Source organism: Salmo trutta, chromosome 3 (genome assembly GCF_901001165.1).
Source record: "Salmo trutta chromosome 3, fSalTru1.1, whole genome shotgun sequence".
In the NCBI taxonomy this organism is placed as follows: Eukaryota; Metazoa; Chordata; class Actinopteri; order Salmoniformes; family Salmonidae; genus Salmo; species Salmo trutta.
In genome coordinates, this window is record NC_042959.1 from 58,586,294 (window position 1) to 58,611,309 (window position 25,016).

Here is a 25,016-nt window from a genome sequence, read left to right on the forward strand (position 1 = left end):
TGGCAACTTCCCCAGAAAGGTATTTTAGCTCTTGTTTTCAAGTGAGGGAGGAAAGGGACTTAGTTGTATTCTGTGTCTTAACAATATACTGCCATTAAAAGACAGAACGCAGCTCTAATGTCTCACCCAACCAGAGAAAGCCTTAGGAGGTGAAATAAAATAGGGACTAAGAGAAAAGAGCAATGTGAGGGAGAAAGAAAAGAGAAAGCTGGGTAGTTTTGATGCATGTCAGACCAGCCTCGTGTTCCTCTACAGGGTCAGGAAGGCAGTATAAAGCATTTGAAGGCAGAAATAAACCCTGATTGTTTCATGGGTCTCTACTTCATTCACCCAAGAGGGGCTCTCAGTCATTCTCATGAAGTATGACCTCTAGGGACTATTAAATCTCTTCTCTCTATGTTAGATTGTGAAACCACAGAGGTGAATGAATTACCCAATGGCATGGCAGCTCTAAGGCATTAACGTCACCTGTCTTTCTCTCTCACACTTTGAAATCCAAGCTGGAAACACGTGAGCTTCTCGTGTGATATTGATATGCCCTCGATGGAATGGAAAAGGGTCTTTCAGACACGTCACTCGCAGACTTCTGTATCTAGATCAAGGCGTCTTCCATGATTGTAGCATACATTCAAAGTTAGCTAGTACTGTAAGCCATGCGGTCTCACCACTTGAAAAAGTCCCATGATGCAGAGATTCATTGTGATTATTCCGTAAAGCTGGCAGTTGTGGTGCTGTCCATCATAGTAGTAGCAGAGATTGTCAGGGCTGGCCAGTTGTGAGTCTGATGATTACACTAATGAGGAGCGTAGTGTTCAGGAGTCAGAGTGGACGAGTGGTAACTGCATGCAAACTGTGTTAGCTAGCTGAGCTAAAGCCTAGGATTCAAGATGGAGCTAATGCAATTCTTCAGGTCTCAGGCAAGGTTTCTCATCACCAGTGGTGTAGTGTAGGGTAAACACAGTTAATGCACCTTTTTTTATTTTGAGCAAACGTTTATCCATTTATTGCGAGAAAATGATTTGGTTACTGGTGTTACTTTATTCAGCGTTGGTCAGCGATTCGTTTTTTGGGGTGGGGGGGTTGAACAAAGCTAGATCAGCTTTAATATTGAGGATCGATTTATGGTTCTATAAATGTAATTGTTTGCATCATTTCTAATCCCCACGTTTTTTTGTTTACACTACCACCCCTCCCCTGATTGGAGTAAACTAACGGACTACTAGGACCGGGACGATATCAGTATTGCAATATTTTTCCATGGCAAAAATGTAAACACAAAGCAGACCAAACTCCTGCTGTGTCAAATGTTACGTGTTATAGCTGAAAGTAAATCAATGTGACTCTGGATGACAGCATAATGGGGCGGCAGGTAGCCTAGTGGTTAGAGTGTAGGGGCGGCAGGTAGCCTAGTGGTTAGAGTGTAGGGGCGGCAGGTAGCCTAGTGGTTAGAGTTTAGGGGCGGCAGGTAGCTTAGTGGTTAGAGTGTAGGGGCGGCAGGTAGCCTAGTGGTTAGAGTTTAGGGGCGGCAGGTAGCTTAGTGGTTAGAGTGTAGGGGCGGCAGGTAGCCTAGTGGTTAGGGGTGGCAGGTAGCCTAGTGGTTAGAGTGTTGGACTGGTAACAGAAAGGTTGCGAGATCAAATCCCTGAGCTGACAAGGTAAAAATCTGTCGATCTGCCCCTGAACAAGGCAGTTAACCCACTGTTCCCTAGGCCGTCATTGTAAATAAGAATTTGTTCTTAACTAACTTGCCTAGTTAAATAATAATCTGTTTCTAACATTAGGGCTGTTTTCTTACCACGATACTTACGAGTATAGTGATACTGGTATCATCCCGGCCCTACAACTTACAGCTATTTTCACTAATATGTACAGTACATGTAGTCAAATAATTATGCATATATTCCTAATTTTCCATTGGCTGATCGGGGTTTTTCAGATCCCCTAACAATACAGTTTGCAGTTCTAGCGGAACCCTGATATAAAAAAGAGCTACCTTTTTTTTACTACTACATCATGTCAGCTTGGGTTATCCAACCACATCCATTCCATAGTCTGGTGAGAGGTGGTGAGTCTGTAGTGCTGGTCCCCAGAGCCAGACAGAGGCAGCAGCCAGAGAAACCGGGCGGTCCCATCTACTGTGGCTCTCGGTAAGTCTGCTGTGGGTCTCTATGGGTGTACTGTGGGTCTGCTGTGGCTCTCAGTGGGTCTACTGTGGGTCTGATGTGGGTCTCTATGGGTTTTCTGTGGGTCTCTATAGGTGTACTGTGGGTCTGTTGTGACTCTCTATGGGTCTACTGTAGGTCTCTATGGGTCTCTATGGGTCTACTGTGGCTCTCTATGGGTCTACTGTGGGTCTACTGTGGCTCTCTATGGGTCTACAGTGGTTGTCTATCGGTCTCAGTGGGTCTGCTGTGGGTCTCTGTGGCTCTCTATGGGTCTGCTGTAGGTCTCTATGGGTCTACTGTGGCTCTGCTGTGGGTCTCTATGGGTCTACTGTGGCTCTCTATGGGTCTACTGTGGCACTCTATGGGTCTACTGTGGGTCTCTATGGGTCTACTGTGGGTCTCTATGGGTCTACTGTGGCACTCTATGGGTCTACTGTGGGTCTCTATGGGTCTACTGTGGGTCTACTGTGTCTCTCTATGGGTTACTGTGGCTCTGTGGTGGGTTTCTATGGGTCTACTGTGGCTCTCAGTGGGTCTAATGTGGCTCTGCTGTGGGTCTCTATGGGTCTACTGTGACTCTCTATGGGTCTACTGTGGGTCTCTATGGGTCTATGGGTCTGCTGTGGCTCTCTATGGGTCTACTGTGGTTCTTTATGGGTCTACTGTGGCACTTTATGGGTCTACTGTGGGTCTCTATGGGTCTACTGTGGGTTTACTGTGGCTCTCTATGGGTCTACTGTGGGTCTACTGTGTCTCTCTATGGGTCTACTCTGGGTCTCTATGGCTAGGGAGTGATGGATGATGCTGGGGGAGAACAGTGGTGCATTACAGTTGTCCAGCAGGACTAGCAGACCAGAGGAAAGAGAGAGAGAAAAACCTGTGGGGAGAGCATGACAGGAAATCTGGACATCTGTAGGACAGAGATAGGGTCACATCTTCAGCCTTTATCAAAGAGAAAAGCAGATTTCACAGCTGATGGAAGGCCGTGGCAGCAGCCCCATGCTGCAGGGGGGCTGGGTTTGTTGTGAGGTACTGTAGCTATCCACACACAGCCTGCTGCTGCTATAGGGACCTGTTAACACACACATACACCTCTGGTTAGACACTCCAACCAAAGTTGTTCTTCATGCTTTATCGGTGTTAGATGATCACACTAGGTCTAAATGTCCCTCCCTTTTTCCCAATTGATATTGTCTTCAAAGAAAGAAATATAAGTGGTACGTCAATCACGGCATACGTTGAACTGATTTCAGGTTCTCAGTGCGTTGTATCAACCATAGAAACAGAATGTTCTTTCAATAAATGATTTATCCCAGAAGGACTCAGGGACTGAAGTCCAAACAAAGTAATTGCCTAGGGTTGGAGTATTGTGTAGTGTGTGAAGGGAGAGAAGAGAGAGAGAGGGAGAGGTCACATAGAGAGAGAGGGAGAAGCAGAGGGCCCAGAGAGATAGAGGGAGAGAGACGAGGGAGAGGGAGAGGGCAAAGAGAGAGTGAGAGAGAGAGAGAGAGGGGCAGAGGCAGAGGGCCCAGAGAGAGAGGCCGAGGGCCCAGACAGAGAGGGGGGAGAGAGAGGGCCCAGGGAGAGAGACCAGAGAGAGAGAGGGAGAGAGACCAGAGAGAGAGAGAGAGAGAAACCATTGAGCGAGAGCCCAGACAGAAATAGAAAGTGAGCTGCTCAAAGCTGCAACCCCAGCTTGTCAGTAGCCTGTTTGGTTGTGTTCTGTTCTGCCCAGGGTTGGGCAGGGTTCTCCTCTCTGACTGATGGAGCTGCCAGCGCTCAGCCTCATCCTTCACTTCTCTCACTTCTTCCCCTGATCAATCAGACTATTAAGCTCCAATTACACCAGCCAGCCCCGCCACACAACCAGGTGAGCGACAAGCACATTCAGCCAGCCCAGCCCAGACTCGCACGGCCCAACCAGCCAACACTCCCAAATTAACCCAAATGAATAGTGACACTGAGACATAAATGTCTGCAATCGAGGGCTAAATGACACGTCTGTGTCGAAGCTATTGAGTAGCAGGTGTCTTAAAAGTAGTAATTACACAAAGCGGAACAGGATGTGAAAACAGGTCCACGGCTGGGCCAGAGTAGGCCCCAGCGTGGTTAGCTGGGTTCTGTCTCTAGGTGTTGATAATTGATTCAGGCTAATAATAAGCTGCAGATTTGGAGGCCTGTCTGTTCTAGATGCGTGTTGCTGAAGCTGGAGCCTCCTGCTCTATGCTCATCATGCTCATTATAAAGGTCTATTGTAAGGCCTGGTTTCAGTGGATGCTGATCTTTTTACTTTAGCCCTCTGTTGGTAGTGATGCAAAGATATTTAGGACAGCAACCCCTAAAACAGACAGGAAACATGGTATGTTTCTACAACAGGAGGCAGGTGAGTTTATATCATTAATGGTCATATCCTGGGAACACTACATTTGTTGTTGTTGTTCCTTATATATCAGAAGGAAAGAGACATTGTTTTTGTATATTGTAGGCTATATTGTCTGTAATATTTGGTCCTGTGTGATGTGTTTCTGAATGGAGAGACAGGAAGCCACATCAGGGAAGCAGCTGGCAGTGGAAATGTTGTCGCATGTGAAGCAAAGGGCAGAGACAAATCCTGTGTCATGTTCTTAACATTAGGATATTAAGACATTGTTTTAGTTTCACAGTTCTTCAACAACAAAAAAATCTACATTTCTATCATGAATTTTGTCAGAAATATGTGTATTATATACTGCAACCAAGTGATTGAGGCTAGCTGCTACAGTATTCTTTATCGTCTGTAGTATTATGTGTGTTTTCTGAGAAGAGTAGACTCTCCTTTTGGTTGTGAACAGAGAGTCTTACCTAGAGAGTGGAGACAAAAAGGAAAATGACAAGATACTGTCCTAATTTGCACCTGGGAGAGAGGTGGTGTCTGTCAGGCCCAGGAGGGGTTTTATAGTGTCATTTAGAACAAGGTGAGAAATGAGGTCCTGCCGTCCATGCTCCAAAAAAAGCAACAAAAATTATTCAAGCCATCACTCAGACATTTATCTCCTCCCGGTTCCCACCCTCTCCCGTCAATATGTTTATTGTTAGCTACCCCCTAAACTTGAACAAGTGGTGGCGCGGATTTTTCTGCTCCGAAATTATATTTTTCTTCTTGTCATTGCTTCATTAATCAAGAGAAGGCATTCTGAAAAATGTTTTGTTTTGGAGGCTGCAATCTATTTTTTGTGTGTCTGTGTGTTGTTAATCTGCGCCCGTGGCAGGTTTCCCCTTCGAAACGCAGCGCTAAGCAGCGGTATCGCAGGCCTATTGTTGTAGCCTCTGTCATAGCAAGGAGAGCCTGATGCAGGCCTGGGCTTGCCTGATAAGGAAAGAGGATTCAACATGGCTGGAAAGGAGAATCAGTGGGACTTGAGAGTGGAGTACGGATGGGGCAGACGCGCACACAGACGTCCGCGCGCATGCGGGTGTGCGCCCACACACATGTACTCGCGTGCACACAAACGCATACACACACTCACACGTAAGCATGCACACACATGCAAGCACACAAATCATCATCATCATCATCACACTGGCACATGCCCAGGCAATTATTTACAGTACAACATCCAATTACATATGCAAGAAGACACCCCATGAGATAGTAGTTACAGTACACCACCTCTCTGCTACTGCTTACTGGCAACACACTGACTGCCTCAGCACCATACAGCACACTAAGAAGTAAAAACAACAATGTATTTGATTTCTTGTATTTTGTATATAAAGTCGACCTATCCTTTCTGTCTGAAAGTAATACCCTCTTGGATGTGGTTGGTAAAACCAGACAATTATCTGCACTAACCGGATTTGAATTTCTATGTTGGACACACAAATAATTTTGGCACAAAGAATGTGGCTCCATCTAATGAAATAATGGCCCCAAATTTTAGGCTGGGAACCAATTTGTGATTGCATGCATCAATTATTTCTTGGGCTTAAACCAATATTAAGACTGGGGTCTCTTCAGATGGGTAAAATGGTAATTATCTGGCGGTCTCTCTGACATTCACTGCGCCCCACATTTCTATCAACACTATTATTGATCAGCACACACATTAAAGAGTTCACGTTATACTGCATTATTTTGATTAAAAACCACATATTCCACTGAATTCATCCCTCTCTCAGTCTAAACCATCAGCTCGATGACAAAGATCTGACAACAACGCTTGGTTAGGCATACTTGTGAGTCGAATGGAGACTAGGGTTATGACCTGTGTCAGAGGGGGGTGTCCAGGCCCCGGGGCCATTGTTTGGTGTCTTTCTAAGCTCCTTTCTATGGCTCCTCTCTCTGTGCTCTGCTGGGATCCATCCTGTGGCCATGCCGCCATGCCGTGGTGTATTAGCTGTGAAGGGCTCAGTGCTGCTCAGTGCTACTGGGGTTGGGGCTGTTGGGGCTGAGCTCCACTGTTTGAGATAATGCATGGTTGACTTGATCTACAAGTGAACCTGACATTCTCCTGTCCTTACATCACCACAAACAGATATGGCTGGTCCCCAGATAAGGAAGGCAGAATTCACTGACTTGCTTTGTGCCTTGCAGCCCTGCTGTGATGGCTACATAGTTTACTCAATCTCGCTATACATACAGGGAATGGATCTGTACACTAAATGTTACAGTGAGAATGGGCGCTTTTTATGTTGAGTTGGGGCTTCAAATAGACATGCCAATTGAGAGAGAGAGAACATACACTGAGTGTACAAAACATTAGGAACAGCTCTTTCCATTGCATAAACTGACCAGGTGAATCCAGGTGAAAGCATATTGATGTCACTTGTTAAATCCACTTCAATCAGTATAGATGAAGGGGAGGGGACAGGTTAAAGAAGGATATTTAAGCCTTGAGACAATCGAGACATGGATAGTGTGTGTGTGCCATTCAGAATGTGAATGGACAAGACAGAAGATTTAAGTGCCTTTGAACGGGGTATGGTAGTAGGTGCCAGATTCACCGGGTTGAGTGTGTCAAGAACTGCAACGCTGCTGTGGTTTTTCACGCTCAACAGTTTCCCGTGTGTATCAAGAAGGATCCACCACCCAAATGACATCCAGCCAACTTGACACAACTGTTTCAAGCACTGGAGTCAACAAGGGCCAACATCCCTGTGGAACGCTTTTGACACCATGTAGTGTCCATGCCCCAACGAATTGAGGCTGTTCTGAGGGCAATAGGGTGCGCGACTCAATGTTAGGAAAGTGTTCTTAATGTTTTGTGCAGTCTGTGTATAACATGCAGTACAGAGGTGTAGAATGTTTATGGTCCTCAATAAACATAATTCAACACCTGATGTAAACATGAACATTCAGGACCATTTGATTCATTCGGCAAGATACATATCATCCTGTAAAATAAGGAAATGTGTGAAATGTTAACTGTCTGTCTCGTTTGAAGCGAGGTACACTGTGTCTACAACACGTCAGAAGCCAACAAGTACCCAAGCTAGCGGAAACATTCATTAACATTCCTAAACCTCTGAGAAAAGTCATAGTGTGTAACTTAGAAAAGTCAACGTGAGCTTCTATGTCAAACCAAAGAGTATATATCCATTAACATACACAACAGACCTCCATTGCAGTGGGGGGAAAACAGAAAAGTGAAAAGAAGTTGAGTGGTGCCAGCTGCTTTGCCATCTGTCTCTGTCATGGCAGTACTTGTGATATGTTGAAACAACTTCCCTGAGAAGTGCTCCAGATAATCCTTGATTGTTTCCATTTGCAAACTCCTGATAGTATTCTACATTACAGTGGGGACTAAAGTTATTTATGGTGCTGGTTAAAGTTTTAGAGGACTGACCATTCCCTTCAGCAGTCAACACACACACACACACACACACACACACACACACACACACACACACACACACACACACACACACACACACACACACACACACACACACACACACACACACACACTCTGTCTCGTCTATAATTACCTACAACATATGTTACACTACTTCATCATCCTTATCATTATGTTATCAGTATTTTGAAGAACTTTCAGTCCTAGACAACTATGTTGCTCATCCCACTAGTATGCATCATTACGTGCAGGCCCCATGGTCTGCTGGTCTACAGTAGGTACATGTATGCAACCCTGGAGACCGGGGTTCAATCCCCGTCTTCCCATTTTGTCTCCTGTTAATCTGTTTTCCCCGCCGTTTCTAATCTGTCTGAATAAAGCAAACATTTCAAAATAATATACATTTAAGAATGCATCATAACATGTAGGCTGCTTGATGTTTTCAGGACCCTTTGATGCCATGCCACTGATGCCATCCATTATTTATAGCATGCTGCCACCACATCACATCTCCCCACACATAAACCAGGCCACTCTAAGACCCAGTCTGAAATTGCATCTTATTCCCTATATAGTGCACTACATGGGCCCTGGTGAAAAGTAGTGCACTATATAGGGAATGAATAGGGTGCCATTTAGGATGCAATCTAAGTCTCTACGTGGGGTTGGCCTAGGCTGGGCTGCTGTGTTCTCTTTCCTCTTGGTTGCGCTGGTGGAGGAGTCGAGGAACACAGTGGAGGCTTTGCTTGCTTCACCTCCTCCAGCGAGGGCGAGTCCCTGCTGCCGGTCTCTAATAAGTCCGCCCTGTTCCGGCCTCCAGCCCCAATCCAGCCCCCCAGTACTCCAGCCCCCCAGCCTTGCTAGCCTGGCTTGGGGCCCACCAAAGCCCAAAGACAAAACCCTGTCAAATGACTCCAGATGGATGAACAGCAGAAAATGAAAGTATTCCGTGAAGAATGCTGATTTGGTCGGTGGTCACATGGGTCTTCTATCAGCAGAGACTTTGAGATAAAGAACCCAGATAAGACCAGAGGAGAGGAGGCCTGGACAGTGTCGGCTTCACAGGCCTGGTGGTCCAGCACATAGCAGTGTGTGTGGGTGTTTGTATGTATGTGTGTGTGTGAATGTGTGTTTGTGTGTGTGTGTTTATGAGGCTGTCAAAACAGGAATATTACACCACAGGGTCGTCAAGAAACTAATTGGGTAACAAAGACCATTTCCCGTCCTGGAACCCCATCTTTTAACAGTCCGTGTGCTGAGACTGTGATAAGGGAGTTCACGTCTAATACATTTAGTGGGGGCAAGTTCACCATCTTTATCTTATTTACTTACCTCAGTGTAAATATGGCCGGTCTTTAAAGGGGATTTATTAAGACCCCCATTTCTCTAAAGTGCACGCGAGAATCAAACTGTTTCTGTGTCATAGGTATACAATCAAATAATTATGCAAATATCGGTAGGTAAAGATTTTTCTGCAGTTCAGGGAAGGCCAGAGGGTTGCGCAAAATAGCTTCCTTAAATATAATGCCACGTAGATGCTTTTTTTTTATTGCATCGTGATTTCTGACTTCACAGAGAAGAAATAAGAGTTCAAAGAAACGTATTAAAATCCAAGGCTGTACCTTAAAGGGGCATTGAGGTTTATCATGGTTTTATTCAAGCATCATCTTGCCTTGAATGTGATTGTTTGTCTTCACTGACTTATGACTGCTCCTAGGTCTGTGTTTATGTGTGGAGGGATAGCTTGTGACCTTAATGGCTGATAGACTTTGTCTCTTCATGTCTTCTTTGAAGAAAGGCCCCTCCGTGTGTTTATTCCTGTGTGTTTAAAGTGGAGCTGTCCGGAATATGAGCCACCTGGCTGGTTCAGTGACCCTGGGGGAACAGTAATGTACCATACAGGTGAACACATCGCTGGCTGTCGCTTCTCTATTATGTGCTCACATAGTTTCTCATGGCTCCAGGAGCCGAGCCCTAAGTTACATGCAAAGATCAAACAAGTCCCCAATTGAATTCAAATAGCGAGAACTGAGGCGTTCAATGTTATTTCTCTGACCGAAGCCAAACAGTAGGAAGACGTGCATGTACAGGATGTGTACCTCCAAGTCATTATTAAGTAGTGAAGCATGCATTACAAATTCTACTTTCTCTTTCTTTCTTCCCTACTTCAAATAATGATACATAGGCTACACATTATATTCTGTATCTGCAACCTGCAGTTCATGGATTAACATGGATTTGAATGAAACGTCCACTTCAGCCAAACAACTGGTTGGCGAACAGGGACAATAGACCAGAATATGTCTAAGGCCCATAGTTTGTCTGTTGCATTAAGGAGAAGATGATCATAAGATATTGCATTGCTGATGTGGTGTAGTTATTTTTATACTTTTTAAATTGTCATTTAAACATATTGTTTATCATATCTACTTCCTCACATAACTCCTCCCATTCTGAGAGAGTGAGCGAGAGAGAAAGAGGGAGAGAGAGAGAGAGAGGACTTGTCTGGAGGGCAGGTAGATCTTACACTACACTGAATGGGTTTGGAGTTGGAGCAGCTCTTACTGCCTGGAGGTTTGGGAGAATGGAGGACGCTTGGAACTCATTGCTTTCCCTCCCTCCCTCACTCACTCCTTTTTTCTGACCCTGTCTTTCTCTGCCTCCCTGTCTTACTCCATATGTGGCTTTAGGTATGTCGTATTGTAATGATCAATCAACATACACTCAATGTGGTATTTAAGACTCAAGGTCACTTATTGTCCATATGTGGTTACAATCAGGAACAGATAGATACATTAAAATAAGTAAAACAGATAGGATGTCACTTAAATGATCAAATACTGTATGTATATTTCCCATGGCTGCCATGATCTACAAACTAAAGGCACAGCAAAGGGTAGCTGCCATTATAGCAACAACAACTAAAGGCAGAGTGATTGGTGTCCTTTTAAAGATTCCAGGAACAGCAGTGACTCTCAATTTAATCGATTTAAAACGAAAAGTCAATTTAACAAAGTTGAAAAGAGAAAGATGTGTGTGTGGGGAGGGGGGATAGAAAAGAAAAAAGCATTCTTTTGCACTCAAGCAGTAAACTAACTGCAGCACAGAGCGAGTGCAGGGAGGGAGAAGATTTCTGCCGAATTATCTCCCACCTCACATTTGCTCTTAGGCAAGCAGTTTAAAAGCCAAGCGATTGAGCCAGTGATCCAATTTGAAATGCAGAAATGATTAGAGCAGCTTGCCTCATTTCATATCGAAATGCTCTGATTTATGACAGGGCAGCAGCCAAGATCTATCTCTAAAGGGAATTAGTGTCGAATTTTTGCATATTTCTGTTATTTAGTCTCCCAATAGCAGATGCTACTGTAGGGAGAGAGAGAGAGAAAGAAAGCTACATGAAGGTACTGTATATTTTTATTGGGGCAGATGTAACTATACTACTGTTAAAAGATGGAGAGAACGGCTTGAAATGAGACCTGAGAAATGGATGCATTGGAAGCATTTCCCAGTTCATGTGGGATGTTGACAGATAATCGTCTTTTTCTAGGGTTAAATTAAAGGAAAATATACATAAATATCCATATTCTGAATATAAGTTTTCTATACATGCATAGAAACTTGGAGATGGATTGAAAGAGAAAGGGTTTTGGCCATTTATTCGACAGAAAGACCCTGGCAAGTCATCCGTCCTTGAGGCTAAAGAAATATTAATACGGAATGAGATAACGAGGGCTAGAGGAAAATCTCCTCTAATGAAATTTCCAGTTGACCACATGCAATTTGTTTCATCGTAGTGAACAACTAATTGCAATGGACGTTATCAAGGTGTGTGTGGTAGTATGCTGTAAACAGGTGCAAATCCTTTATCCCTATATACCTCCACCGTAGTAACATATAATATAGAAACTTGACATAACACATCCATAAGCTTTTCTGCCCTTCTTTTTTCATATAAAGGGCTAACCCGAGTCTTATATGGACATGACACATCAAAATTATTAGTGACATGTTGTTAAAATATAAACGCTGGGTCAAGCGCTGTGTGTGGGAGTGAAAAACAGAGAGAGATGAACTGAAGGAAAGAAACCTGCTGCTTCTTCTACTATTTACAATGTTTTTCACTGAAGAAAAAAAAACTATATTTATACTGGACTTAAGGACTAGTTTTGTTTAAGAAACGGAATAAATATTATTGAAATATAAAAAACAGAAATGTGTATTTTTGAAGTAAAATACTATAAATAAATATTTGCATTTGTATTATGATTAAGAGCACATTTAGTCTTTCATACTCTATGTGTTTTTAATATCCATGGCTACTGGATATACAGTGGACCTTTTAAGCAAAACAACAAGTAGAATATACTGTAAAGATGCTCAGACTAAAACTGGGTTTGATTTCTCTGCAGTTGGGAATCAGGAGAGATACAGTACTACATTTGTGACCTTGGTAGAAAAAAAACGAAGGGAAAAAAGATGAGGAAAGAATCATTCCCACCAACGATTGATATCGATTTCCCCTGGCCTGACCGTGAAGCGGGTTAAGAGTTGCCCAGTGGTGGTGAAATGGTCAGTGGTGATATCATTAGCTTGTTTACACAGGAAACCAGTGAGTTAGGAGGAAGCTGAGTGTCACAAGCCACTTTCTTCCTCACCTCCTTCAGCTGATCTGAGGATCATGGTATCAAGGAGGGATTAGTAGCGACTTGGGATTTGTGTGATTGGTTAATTTATTGCGGTGATGGCAGGTCTTTCATCTATGGCAACATTTAATCAGCCCAGCCGCAGAGGCTATTACAGGTTAGCTCCTTTCTGGAGTCAGTCCGGCGCTGCCATCAACTCCATCACAATTCCCCTGAAAATTCCAAATTATCTGGAACAGGCTTTAGCTTCTCAGTAATAAAAATTAGAACAGATTCCTGATCGAAGCTTTTCCTCACACAGTGCCAATTATAAATAGCTAGGGCTCTGCCTTTGGAAGGAAGGAGGAAAAATCCAACTATGAGAGATGTGCAATGGAACTTATCGCTCAGCCCCTGCTCTTTGCTCTGATCCAAATCCGTGTGGCTGAAAATTTATATTAGATTTTATCACAGAGGCCTAAGTCTAGAAAAATCAATGAAGGTTATCTTTTATGTTGCAGCAACTTGTGGAAATATTGATTTTCATTTTATAGCGACTTTGGAGCATCAGTTTGTAATCACTTCCTAGCTGACTACACTGTTTTGGTCACTGTATCTTTTACACGTTGGTTGAACGGTAACAGGGCTCAGAAAAAAACCCTGGGAGAGTATTGAAACCACTGGAGTGAGGGAACAGGGTGGATAAACCACAACACACCATGAGGAGGAAGGGTGGATGGTTTTCAACACTTATCCATGACGTTACATTATAAAGTGACACATTTTGTCACATTTATTTTCCATCTAATTTACTGTAGCTACTTCAAATGTCCCTATTTTATTTTATTGAAGAAAAAACATTTAGAGACAGAGTTAATTGTCATACATTTTCAAATTTGAACATGACCGTTGTTTAATTCTGAATGAATACATCAACCTATTTTCATTTCTGTAAATGGTGATGAACACTCCATTAATCACTGTCAATAAAATGCGGAGTCCTCTGATCCGTAGACACTGTAGAATAGCTAGTCTTAATATTAGTCTGAATGAAACCTTATTGTATGTGGCTTTGGATTTTAAAGCCGGTGGTGTTGATGTTGTAATATCCAATAGGGGTCAGTATTATTTGCTGTTCTGAATACATTTATTCATGAGGAAGTGGAACAGGACAGAGTCACTGTTGTACGTCACATTCCTTAGTTGTGATTGGTAGTTAGAGAAAGGGGTATGTTTTTATTTTGTATACATCCCCCTCACTCCAGAGAAATCAACATGTTCTGCTTGTCACTCTGGCTTTGTCTGAAGCTTTAACTACAAATGTACTGTATTTACTGTATAGGAAGAGGGCGTTTATTTAAGGCTAATATGCTCCTCCCCTTGGTGACATCATTGTGTGTTATACCCAGAATACAGCTTCTCTGCATTCCTTTGTCTGAAATACTTCAAATCCCCAACATAGTCATTATTTAGAGTAGTACATTTATATGAATAGAGCATTTAAATTACAGCAAAATGAAAAATACAGCTATATGATAAATTGACCATTATTTTGATAAATGTATTCAGTTAATGTATTAATTTACAATTGGTTATGTTTAGTTTTATTAATAAGTTATGTTATGACAATTTTAACAATGAATCGTTATATTAAGAAAACACATTGAAACAAAAATAAATGTCAATAATGTAAATAATTCAAATTCAAATACAATATTAAAGGAAATGTAATCCAGTAAATATGTTTGCTTTCTTACAGTATTTGTAATGTTGAAAACTATACCCATATATTATTATTACTCTCTCCCTGGTGAGAGGCAGTGTAATATAGTGAATTCCCAGAAGGCCTTAGAGACAAGACGGACAGGAAGAGAGGAGAAGAAGAAGCCTCACACAGCTAAATAAGAGAGATGGCCCCCAGTCTGGAGATCTGACAAAGGGTTAATCCGATTCTCATTTTAGATAGTCGTCGTAGCAACAATCAGATCCGTCTCCTTTGCTCCTTTTGACAGGGTTGTAAGATTTACAGGTTCGCCGAAGATATACGACTTTATTGTCAGGCTAATTTGAGATGTGAAATAGAGGACGGCTTAAATGACGGAGGTCTCTCTCTGTTCCTCTGCCAGGGTGGGATAAGATAACTAAATATTAAGGAATGAGAAAATCAACAGACACAATGTGCTGTTCACTAGGTGTTTGATCCGTCTGACTGGCACAAGTCCACCATTGCTTCGAGCTGCTATGTAAGAACTAGAGTTTTCTACGTATTGTTTCATTTGTGTGTGACAGACTGACTGAGATCAGAGCCCATATGCTGTCTGCACTTTTGTTATTGAATGTAGCCTACAGTATTTCTGTTTTCTCAGGAAAGAGAGAGAGCCCTCTAATCCTCAGTCACTACTAACAAAATATTTCTGTGTGTGTGCGTGTCTAAACACTCCTTCACCTGCGTGCGTAATAAATCAATCTTTTGCGTGTATCTGTGCCAATTCAGACCTTTAACGTGTGAAAGTGGCCTTTGCATTTATCCTTCAAGGGTTGTTGCTGCCTTTCCGAAGAAATATCTGAAACACATAGTGAGACAACTTGTGCTTTTCTGTTGCATTAGGCAGATGGATGGTGTCTCATGGCAGCCTGTTTCAAATGGAAATATAAATGAAGTGTCGAGAAGATATTGCACCCCAGCCTATTTTCTCTTAGCTAAACTATTTCTGTAACACCCTAATGAAGGAGGGCCTGGGGGTTAAAAAAGTAATGGCCTTGAAATACTGACATTTTGCCTGCTAGCAATAGGCTACTGTAACGGCTGCCCAAGAAAGATGCTTCTACCCCTCTCCATGAGCACTGAAGATGTACTCTTGGCTTTCATTACCCTTTGTAAAAAAAAATGAGAAAAAAAAGCCATTTAAAAAATAAAATAGAATAGAAAATCATATGAAAATAAATAGAAAGGCCTTACAATCTGACCGACCCCTCTCCATGTCTGGTTGTGAATACATTTAGCCGGGGCCACAGTATCTATCTCCCTGTTTTCCTTCCATAGAAATAACTTAAAGCACCAATGCTTGACCCGAGCCCAGAAGAAAAATGATGTTACACATTCAGAATAATTTGCCGGCATATTATAAGACGTAGCCTCAATCGCCCTTTGAAATAGATACTGATTCTTTCAATTCTTCCCTGGCTGTTTCAGGAAATAGTGAGATCCCAGCGATAGCGCAGCACAATGTGCCTAAAGTTCACTCCTGAACACTCGCCTCCTTCACTCTAAAAGTCATCGGCATTCTGGGCATCCGATATCTTCTTAATCTGGGAGATCTGATACTGTATCATTGGGATCATAGGGATCAGGCGTTAGCAGCACTGTATGTCCCCCCTCCCTCTCTCCCACCACTCCAGCCACTCTCCTACCCCAACTGCCCCCACCACCTTGATCCCATTCCTCTGCCCCCCCCCCCCCCCCCCAACCATCTCAATTCCCAAATCTTCTCATTGCGGGGAGAAGAAGAGGACCTACTAGCTCTTATAGAATGACCTTGTTTATGGCTTGCAGAGAAGAGGAGGAAGCATAACTTGGTGGCTATTATTAATTATTGTTTGTTTAATCACCAAAATAAGCAAATGATTAGTGTTTGTTATCTGTCCCTGTCCAGAAGATGAAGAGCTGTGTACCGGTGGTGCTCAGCGCGGGCCCCAGGTGGCTGCTGGATGTGACTTGGCAAGGAGCAGAAGACAACAAAAATAACTGTGTGGTGTACAGCAAAGGTAAGCTCAATCTCCAGACTGCTGTATACAGTCTGCTATCTCCCTAGCAACACCACAGCAGCCAAACACACGGTCTGACAGACAATTCCCCCACTTAAGTTCTGCTGTCTGTCTGTCTCTCGCTGTCTTTCACTCTAAATATTTTTTTTTACATCCCTCTGAAGTCATTTAGTGTATCAACTCAAAAGTCTTGATTAGGAGTGGGAAAACAACATACGAGACACAAAGTCAGTGGTTTTCGATTTCACGAGGTAAATATATTCCTTCGCTTTTTGTACACAGTCTGAGTGAATTCCTCTCTATTCACAAATTACAATTCCCCAAAATTATTATGTAGACGATAATCAGAAATTTGCTAATGGCATATCTCTCTTTTTATGTAATTTGGGTTTACTGTGTGTGACCGTAAAGATTGTGAGTCTCGAATCACACTGAAATAAAAATGAGGGATTTATTTGCTGTCTGATACAGCTAGAATGCCCTTATTAGGCAAGCTCAAAATGGCTGCCCATCCATAGTTCATGATTGGGCTTAAGGTTACTGATTGTAAAATGCTAATATGGCACACTGACACTGACAGTACAGTCTTCAGACTTCACTCTTTATGAAAGCACTGTGCTGCTGACTGGCTGCTGCAGCCCATAATTGGGTCTTGACGGGTGTATCCAGAGACACACAGGCACATAAATAAGTAAATAAAGATGTTTGAATTCAAAAGGGATGCAAGAAGTGGTTTCTATTTATCCCGTTTTCAAAATGATTACCCTGTGACTAGACTCACGAAGGAGCTGAAATGGACTTTCTTCCCCTCAAAGTGAATCAGAGCGGGAACTGGGATTTGCAGCCCGGATTTTCTTTCGGTCTCCCAATTCTCATCTACTAATCACTAGACTGCACTGGGGAGTTATCCTCTTAACCGGATACTTAACTTTGTGCTCTTTATCACCAAATCATTCAAGTTTATGATAAGCTGTTAAAGGAGATTATGCACTTCTTTAAAAATCTCCTAATCTTTTTGCCAGGAGACTGAATATATGAAACAAAAAAGGGAGTAATAACAGGATTTGGTCTCGTTTTGTTAAGTCTGTCATTTCCCCTCCCCGTCTTCATAGTCATTATAGAAGACATCCGAGATGGAGTTGCAGTACTGTCATCATCCCACACAAACGGACGTTATGGATCTGTGATCACCTCTGTAGCATTGTCCTTCATATCCCCTTCTTCATAGCATCTAGTTGACCCGTATTCAATTAGAAAAGGAAGTGATGTGAAAGTCAGACCAAAAACAGGAGTCCCCCAGTGAGAGCCGTTTGTGTTGTATTAGTATAGAGCTGCTAAACCTTTCTCCAAAAGAACACGCCTGCCAAGCCATAATAGACGATACAGAGGGAGAAAGTGCAGAAAAATACAATTAATTTCAATTTGGAAATAATTGTATAATATTTGTCACCTTACTGTGTGTAGTCATTTTGAGACAATAATTGCAGCTCTTAATCTGTAGGCCGAGACAGAATTTCTATTTCTATGTGGCCCCAGACAGAATCTGTCTAGTTATTCTATGTATGTGGACCCAGACAGAATCTGTCTAGTTATGTGGCCCCAGACAGAATCTGTCTAGTTATTCTATGTATGTGGCCCCAGACAGAATCTGTCTAGTTAGTCTATGTATGTGGCCCCAGACAGAATCTGTCTAGTTATTCTATGAATGTGGCCCCAGACAGAATCTCTCTAGTTATTCTATGTATGTGGCCCCAGACAGAATCTCTGTAGTTATTCTATGTATGTGGCCCCAGACAGAATCTCTTTAGTTATTCTATGTATGTGGCCCCAGACAGAATCTCTCTAGTTATTCTATGTATGTGGCCCCAGACAGTTATTGTACAGAATCTATTTAGTTATTGTATTGCTATGGCCCCAGAGAGAATATCTGTAGTCATTGTACAAAATCTATTTACTTATTGTATTTCTATGGCCCCAGAGAGAATCATTCTAGTTATTGTATTTCTATGGCCCCATGCAGACACCAGACAGTACAGAATGACTCAGTGATGACTCCCTCTCTGCATGAAACCGACACACATAGCCATAGGGCCTCAGTGTTTACATCTCTCCCCAAGTGTTGCTGTTTGTCTGTTTGTCTGTTTTGCGCTAAGAAAGGCAGTTGACTTATGGTAGTCAGTGAACATCTCAATATACTGCATGTTCATTGGTTCTCGCTGAATATGGCTACTTGGCTCATGTTCAATTCATCTTGGCTTTCTTGAGGAGTGCCTCTTAACTAGAGTTGGCACTATGTTTCACCCTCCCATATCGTAGTTTATTGTTGATGATCTGAAAGTAAAATGTATTGTCAGTGTGCTATGGCTACCACTGAATGTTCACGATCTTCAACCATTGACATTCTATGGGACAGAGAAAAAGAGAGAAATGATTCCCAATGGACTGATGCAGTCCAACAGTGTGTAATGTATAATACATGCTAGTTCACTGTGAACAAGAGCTATGTGAGTTTGGTGGAATCCCCATTGGGCTGCCCCGGGCATCCAGCAGAAAACACAATACCACGGTTACCACATATCCAATATTAGACATGGAATTTTACTGAAATCTGTCCTGTGTCCTGGTTCTACTGATTGTCCCTTTTTTAATGATTTGCCACTCACTGTCTCTATCATTTTGTGTTGTTAATATTGACAAACAACACACTGTATAATGAGACATTTCTAAACTAACATTTCCACTGAGAGTTTACCCTATCAACTACGACTATATTCTGTAGGTTATTATGTCTATGTTTCATATGCCCATAGTTTGTGTTAAATATATATTACTTTAAAATAAAGAATGTCTACCAATTCCCCCTTGAAGACGTGATAATATAAAAAGTGGAATAAACATATCTGTTTTTACCAGGCTGTCTTTCTATCAGTAGCACCGAAAACAGTAAGCATACAGTGCTGTTTGTTTTACATTAGACTCCCATGCAGGCAGCCAGTATACTGTAGTGCCTCAGCACAGAGCACAGCAGCCAGCCATTACTAAAACTCTCAACTTGACTGCTGCACCAACTCATTATCGAGAAATCCACCTGGAACCTCCACAATGCTCCGCGCCACACATGGACAGTTTCTTTGAACCACTGACGTTTTTTAGAAACAGGCAGCGAGTCTGTGGAGTAATTACACGTTACAGTAACGCAGAGGGAGGGAGGGAATTGGGGGAGAATTGGTAGAGAGATAGGGAGAAAGTGAGAGACCGACAGGGAAAGAGAGAGAGCAAGTCAGAGAAGGAGGATATCAGTGGAGAATTGGTACATTTGATTAACAATATGGAAGTGTTTATTAATTTAGAAAGAAAGGCATATTATGTAATTGCATCATTTTTGGGGCGTTTTCATTATTCCACTATTGAATCAAAAGAGTGGCGATCAGTAATTAAAACAAAAAGAAACAGAAAGAAAAAATGGGACAATAAATAGAAATATCATTTCAGGATCACTGCTATCCACAATGTCATGAAATACACCACCTCCTCTATCATATAACACTGCTCTTCTTTTAATGATTCATTTCTCTTCTTTCCTACCTTTTACAGAGAGAATAACTGAACATAATGTAGGCCTCCAAGACTGGACATCCACCAATCATTCTGCATGTTTTACAGTTCGTCAGATTTCTTGGTACCTACTGTCCACACATTACATCAAATGTACATCATCATTACCAGTATGACAGGGAAGTCAGTATGGCTGTATTCAACTCGGTTCTCTCCTATTGTGCTCGACCATTGTCACCTGATATCTGAGCCCTTAGAAACTCACCCACGCTCTGTCTTGATATTATGTCGTATTATTCTAAGGTCACCTGAGTTTTTCTAACGTAAGCCTCTTAAGCGGACCACATTGAGATACAGCATGTCCAATATGTCTCTGGAGAAAGTCGGCCATTGTTGGAGCGGAAATTGACCAATGTACTAGGGCGTTTTACATAAGCCCATACGGTGTAGAATTAGATTGTAACTCACTGCTGTGTCTTTCTGTTATTTCATGTTCATAAGTCCTCGCCATCAGATCCCTTTTCTCACGCGTCCGTTGTTCACACGCTCTTAGCCAGAGACCTCGGAGGTATAGGGTGAACTTGCGGGACATGGCTAGATCTTTTTAGATTCATCTCTCATCAACTGAAATCTTAACTGTCTTTCCACAGTACTTTTGAAATTGGATCAGAATTTTTTATATTCTGTCCAAAACAAAATAGGGAGAATTCAGAATAAGAACACGCTTGGTTTAGAAAGGGGGAAATATATATCTTAAAAACTGTTTGGGACTGGGGGAGAGGAGAGAGAGTACTATAACAGTTCAGATTGAATTGTTCATTTCAACCCTCCCCTTTAAAACGACTGCGGCAAATAGGAGGTGCTGAGGTTATTATCTGTTATCTGGGAACATAGGGAAATAGTGTGACTGAATAATAACTAAACAACTGACACAATGTCAAAATTTCATTATCAGTGTATTAAAACAAAATTGTACCCTAAAGGAGGCCCCACCACAGCTCAGAGCAGCAGCGTAATTATGTTTAATTAAAATACAACAGAGATCAACAGAATCGTTTTCATTAGGAAATTATTAATGATTCCGTGGCAACAATAATTGATTGCACTGAGCCAGGCGATAACTGCACGGTCAGGCTGGAGTGAGCGGAGTGCTCAGGCTGTACCGTAGCTGTGGTGTAATATTAACTGACTATGTCACTGTGGCCGGCAGGGGTAGAGTATTGTACTGTAAGACTAAACTGGAGGCTGGTGATGGTAGGGAGGGGGGTGTTAAGGACAGCAGACTTCATTATATAGAATGTGAGAAGACTTAGCATCCTACACATCATGCGTAAGCACACAGACCGAAATGCACACACACACACACACACACACACACACACACACACACACACACACACACACACACGCACACGCACACGCACACGCACACACACACACACACACACACACACACACACACACACACACACACCAACACACACACGTTTGTTCTTGCTTCATTCAGCAGAGACAGTGAAAGACGTCAGCACAGACTCTTCCTCCGAATGCCTTTTATGTGCATTGTTCCCTCACTGTTGGTGGAGGCAGACAGGCGGGCGGCTGGCCTCCCCCTGCAAACACCACACACACAGACACCAGACACCAGACACCAGTCTCTGTCTGTCACAGCCCCCACTCTGTGAACATCCACCACAAACAAACCACAATACACAGACGAGACAAGACATCACCCAAATTAGGATGTTTCCACAAACACTCATAAACCTAAGCCTAATTGTGACACACACAGAAAAGACACAGGAAAAAACAACAAGTGAAGGACAAGTGATGGGCAGCACTGATGACAAACAGAAGAGAGGAGAGGCATGCTGTATAGTAGTGTTTCATCCATCACTCTCCCCAGTCAGGCACCATGTTGTCACTGCAGTAGAGGACAACACAGACAGACGGACGCGCGTCCTTGTATCAATGCCACTGAGGGTGTCGTGTCACGCTAATGAGCGTGTAGCCTAGCTGGCCGTTCTCCCTCCCTCCGTAGCAGGAGGGTTTTGACTCACTGTGCCATTCACTCTGCATATTTAAATGCCTTGTAAAGCTTAAGTAGACCCACTTTTCCATGTCAGGGCAGCGTTCAATCCTGCTGTGCCCATTAATTATGATACCATTGTGCTCCGGTGTGGCTAATAAGAGTGATGTATTGCACCCTTGTGGCATTATAATCATGTCTAGTGAAGTACCTGGACTGTCTGAGCACTAGGCTTCTCTTTAGAGCGCTTGGGTAAAAAGCAGCAGCTCTTCTAGCCTACTCTCCTCTCCTGTCCAGGGTTGGTTAATGGGCTTGTTCTGGAGAGGGGGCTGTTGATTTAGCTTTAGCATAATTGTATAATCGATGATGAGAAATGCCTGTGTATCGATCTGGGGGAAGCAGATGGAGCTGTCTGTCTGTGAGCCCAGCAGGGATTTTAAAGCTCTCCCTGAACGAGGTAGCGGTCCTGAGGACAGGAGGAAACAGGGTGGGATTTTCAGACATAAAACAATTCCTTGGACATTAAAATAATTGTCTGCAAGGTTTTGATTAAGAGGATCACGGTTGCTTAGTTCAGGAGTCCATTCTATGCGTCTTTAAGAGCCTCGGCCCTGGCCTGCTTTTAGAACTGTGTATGATTCACCTCTCCTTCCTGGCCGCCCGGCCTCGCCGCCCCCATCATGGCACAGCTGCCGTAAGTAGGTGTGAAAAGCATTGTCAATGTGCTTTAGGATAAAGCTCTGTGGTGGGATGCCATTGGTCACGATGAACCCCCACCCACCTTCAGCTGCAACAGAGAGCGAGTGGAGGAGAGGGAGAGAGAGAGAGGCCTTCTTCGGGGTGCTTTTCATCTGCAGTAGGGGGTCAGAGAGAGAGATCAGTGGGGTGAATGAGTGTTTAGACATACACCACACACACACACACACACAGTTAGAGTGAGGAAGAATGGCGAACTGCATGGACACCCTGCACATGGCAGAAGATAGGAAGAAAATCACTGATGGGCACTAGAATGAAGAGATAGACTATCACCTCTATCACCCTGGTCATAATAGAATTACATTATAGGGTTCATTGCAGGGATTTAATTTGTCTCCTTCCACATTGTATATCTCTTTATAAATACATTTTGGAAGAAAATAAATCCGATTTTTTTCTGAAGAAATAAGCAGACACATTACAAAATAGTTTTGTGGGGTCGCATCTGTGTTCGAGGGGGAGAACTTCCCGATAACCTTTATACATACCTCTGCAGCTAATCCATTTTATTGATTGCACATCCGGCTGTGTGAATAAACATATCCCTGCAGTCTTTAGAGTGTGATATCTGTGGGGTATCACTCTCATTGCACACCGTGCAGGAGCACACAGAGCTAGCTCCTCTACTGCTGCCTTATCTATGGAGTTTATGATGCTCTGGTCATGGGGTCTCAGCCGTTCCACCCCTCTTAAACCCCAATGCCATGGGTAAGGACAGGGGGACATACAGGTATAGGAGGTGGGTCACTCAGCTCCATGAAGAGAGGAGGCTGGTAGTTTTGTGGCTGTTTGGTGTGTTGGTGACAGTGGCAGAAGTACGGTGATGCTGAGGCCCATGCTTGGACCCCTCCCCCATCTCCTCCACCCTCCCCTACATCCCCCACCATTCCCCATCTACCCCACTCCGTCTTCCCATGCAGCTCCTGGAGTGTCAGAGCTGAGTTGACCTCTGCCTGCCTAAAGGGAGGTCGCAGTGCTCCGTAGCGCTCTGTACCACTGGGTGACAGAGATGGGTCCCCTGGCCCCTCTGTGTGCGTGTGTGTGTGTTTGCGTGCGTGCGTGCGTGTGTGTGTAGCGAGCAGAGAGCAGACAGGCGTGCTGTAGGTACAGTAGTGTAGTGGAGAAGACGTGTGTGTCGCCCGGGTCAGACAGGGCCATCCATTCTCTGAGCCCCTGGGAGAGGGAGGGAGGGAGAGAGAGAGGGAGAGAGACAAAGTGAGAGAGGGAGTGAGGGAGAGAGTGAGGGAGCGAGCAAGCGGGAGAAAGAAAGAGAGGAGGGAGAGAGAGGGCGGGAGAGAGAGGAGAGCGTAAGGAAAGAGAGAGAGAGGGAGAGAGAGAGAGAGAGAGAGAGGGGGCGTTGATACACTGCTTCTCTTACTCTATCAGACACTAGGTTGTGTTCCTCCATGCAGTGCAGTCAGTGGAACACATCTGTCATCTGTCCCTGTACCACTTCAGCTACTACAGTACCACAGGGGTTTGGAACACTTCTATTCAACCAACACTGTAATGTGAGCTGTGGATGTTGTCAAATGTGGTGAGTGTGATTTTAAACTCTCTTAGTGGACTTTACCCAGGGAGTTGTGAATATCAACATGTGTAGGGCAATGACTGACATGTTTTGCTGCCGTTGGTGCAGCAGTGTCCACAATGTAGAACGCATGTAGTATTGTACATGTAGTCTGTAGGATTTACCATAGACAAACTGGAAGCCATGAGGAGAGTGGTTGCAGACCACAATGGTTTGCTGTAGTAGGGGCGGCCACAGAGGTTTTTCAACAACATCACCCGGCCCATGGCAGTGGACCTCCCATTCCTATCATTCCTAACACCCAGCTCTCCCTCCTGGTCCTCGTCGATGCCCTGGCCTTCCCTGCTAAGCTAAGCCTTCTCCATGGGTACTGCATATTGTTGAATAGTGGGCTGGTAATGCTGTGTTCCAATGCCATTTGGAGTCACTCTCTCTGTCCCCCAGCTCTCAGGGAGAAGGAATCCTCAACCCCAGCCTCATGGTCTACCCTGTAATCTCCCAGCCTCATGGTCTACCCTGTAATCTCCCAGCCTCCTCTCTGTTGTCGGGTGCAGCGCCTGCTGCTCCCCGCTCTATCCCACAACCCCCTTCCAACCCCCTTCCTCCTCACATCCACCTCCACCATTTTAATCCCTTTGACCCAAACCCTCAGTGTTTCCCTGTATCAACAGCTCCTGAAGATTACATCCTTCCACCTCCTGTACTGTATGTAGTGTGTGCTAGCTACAGTAGCTAGCCTAGCACTACTGTATTACA

The 25,016-nt window shown here is 43.5% G+C and overlaps 1 protein-coding gene across 3 annotated transcripts in view; it reads left to right on the plus strand.

Annotated features, from left to right (window-relative positions):
* Positions 1-25,016, plus strand: part of LOC115180983 (zinc finger protein ZFPM2) — a 127,090-nt gene that overhangs the window by 63,298 nt on the left and 38,776 nt on the right. For 2 of the 3 annotated variants that reach the window (XM_029743105.1, XM_029743089.1), the window contains one exon: positions 16,275-16,386. In XM_029743105.1, the coding sequence (XP_029598965.1) occupies positions 16,275-16,386 (112 nt within the window). The remainder of the gene's footprint in view (positions 1-16,274; positions 16,387-25,016) is intronic. The other variant, XM_029743096.1, reaches the window with a different exon arrangement.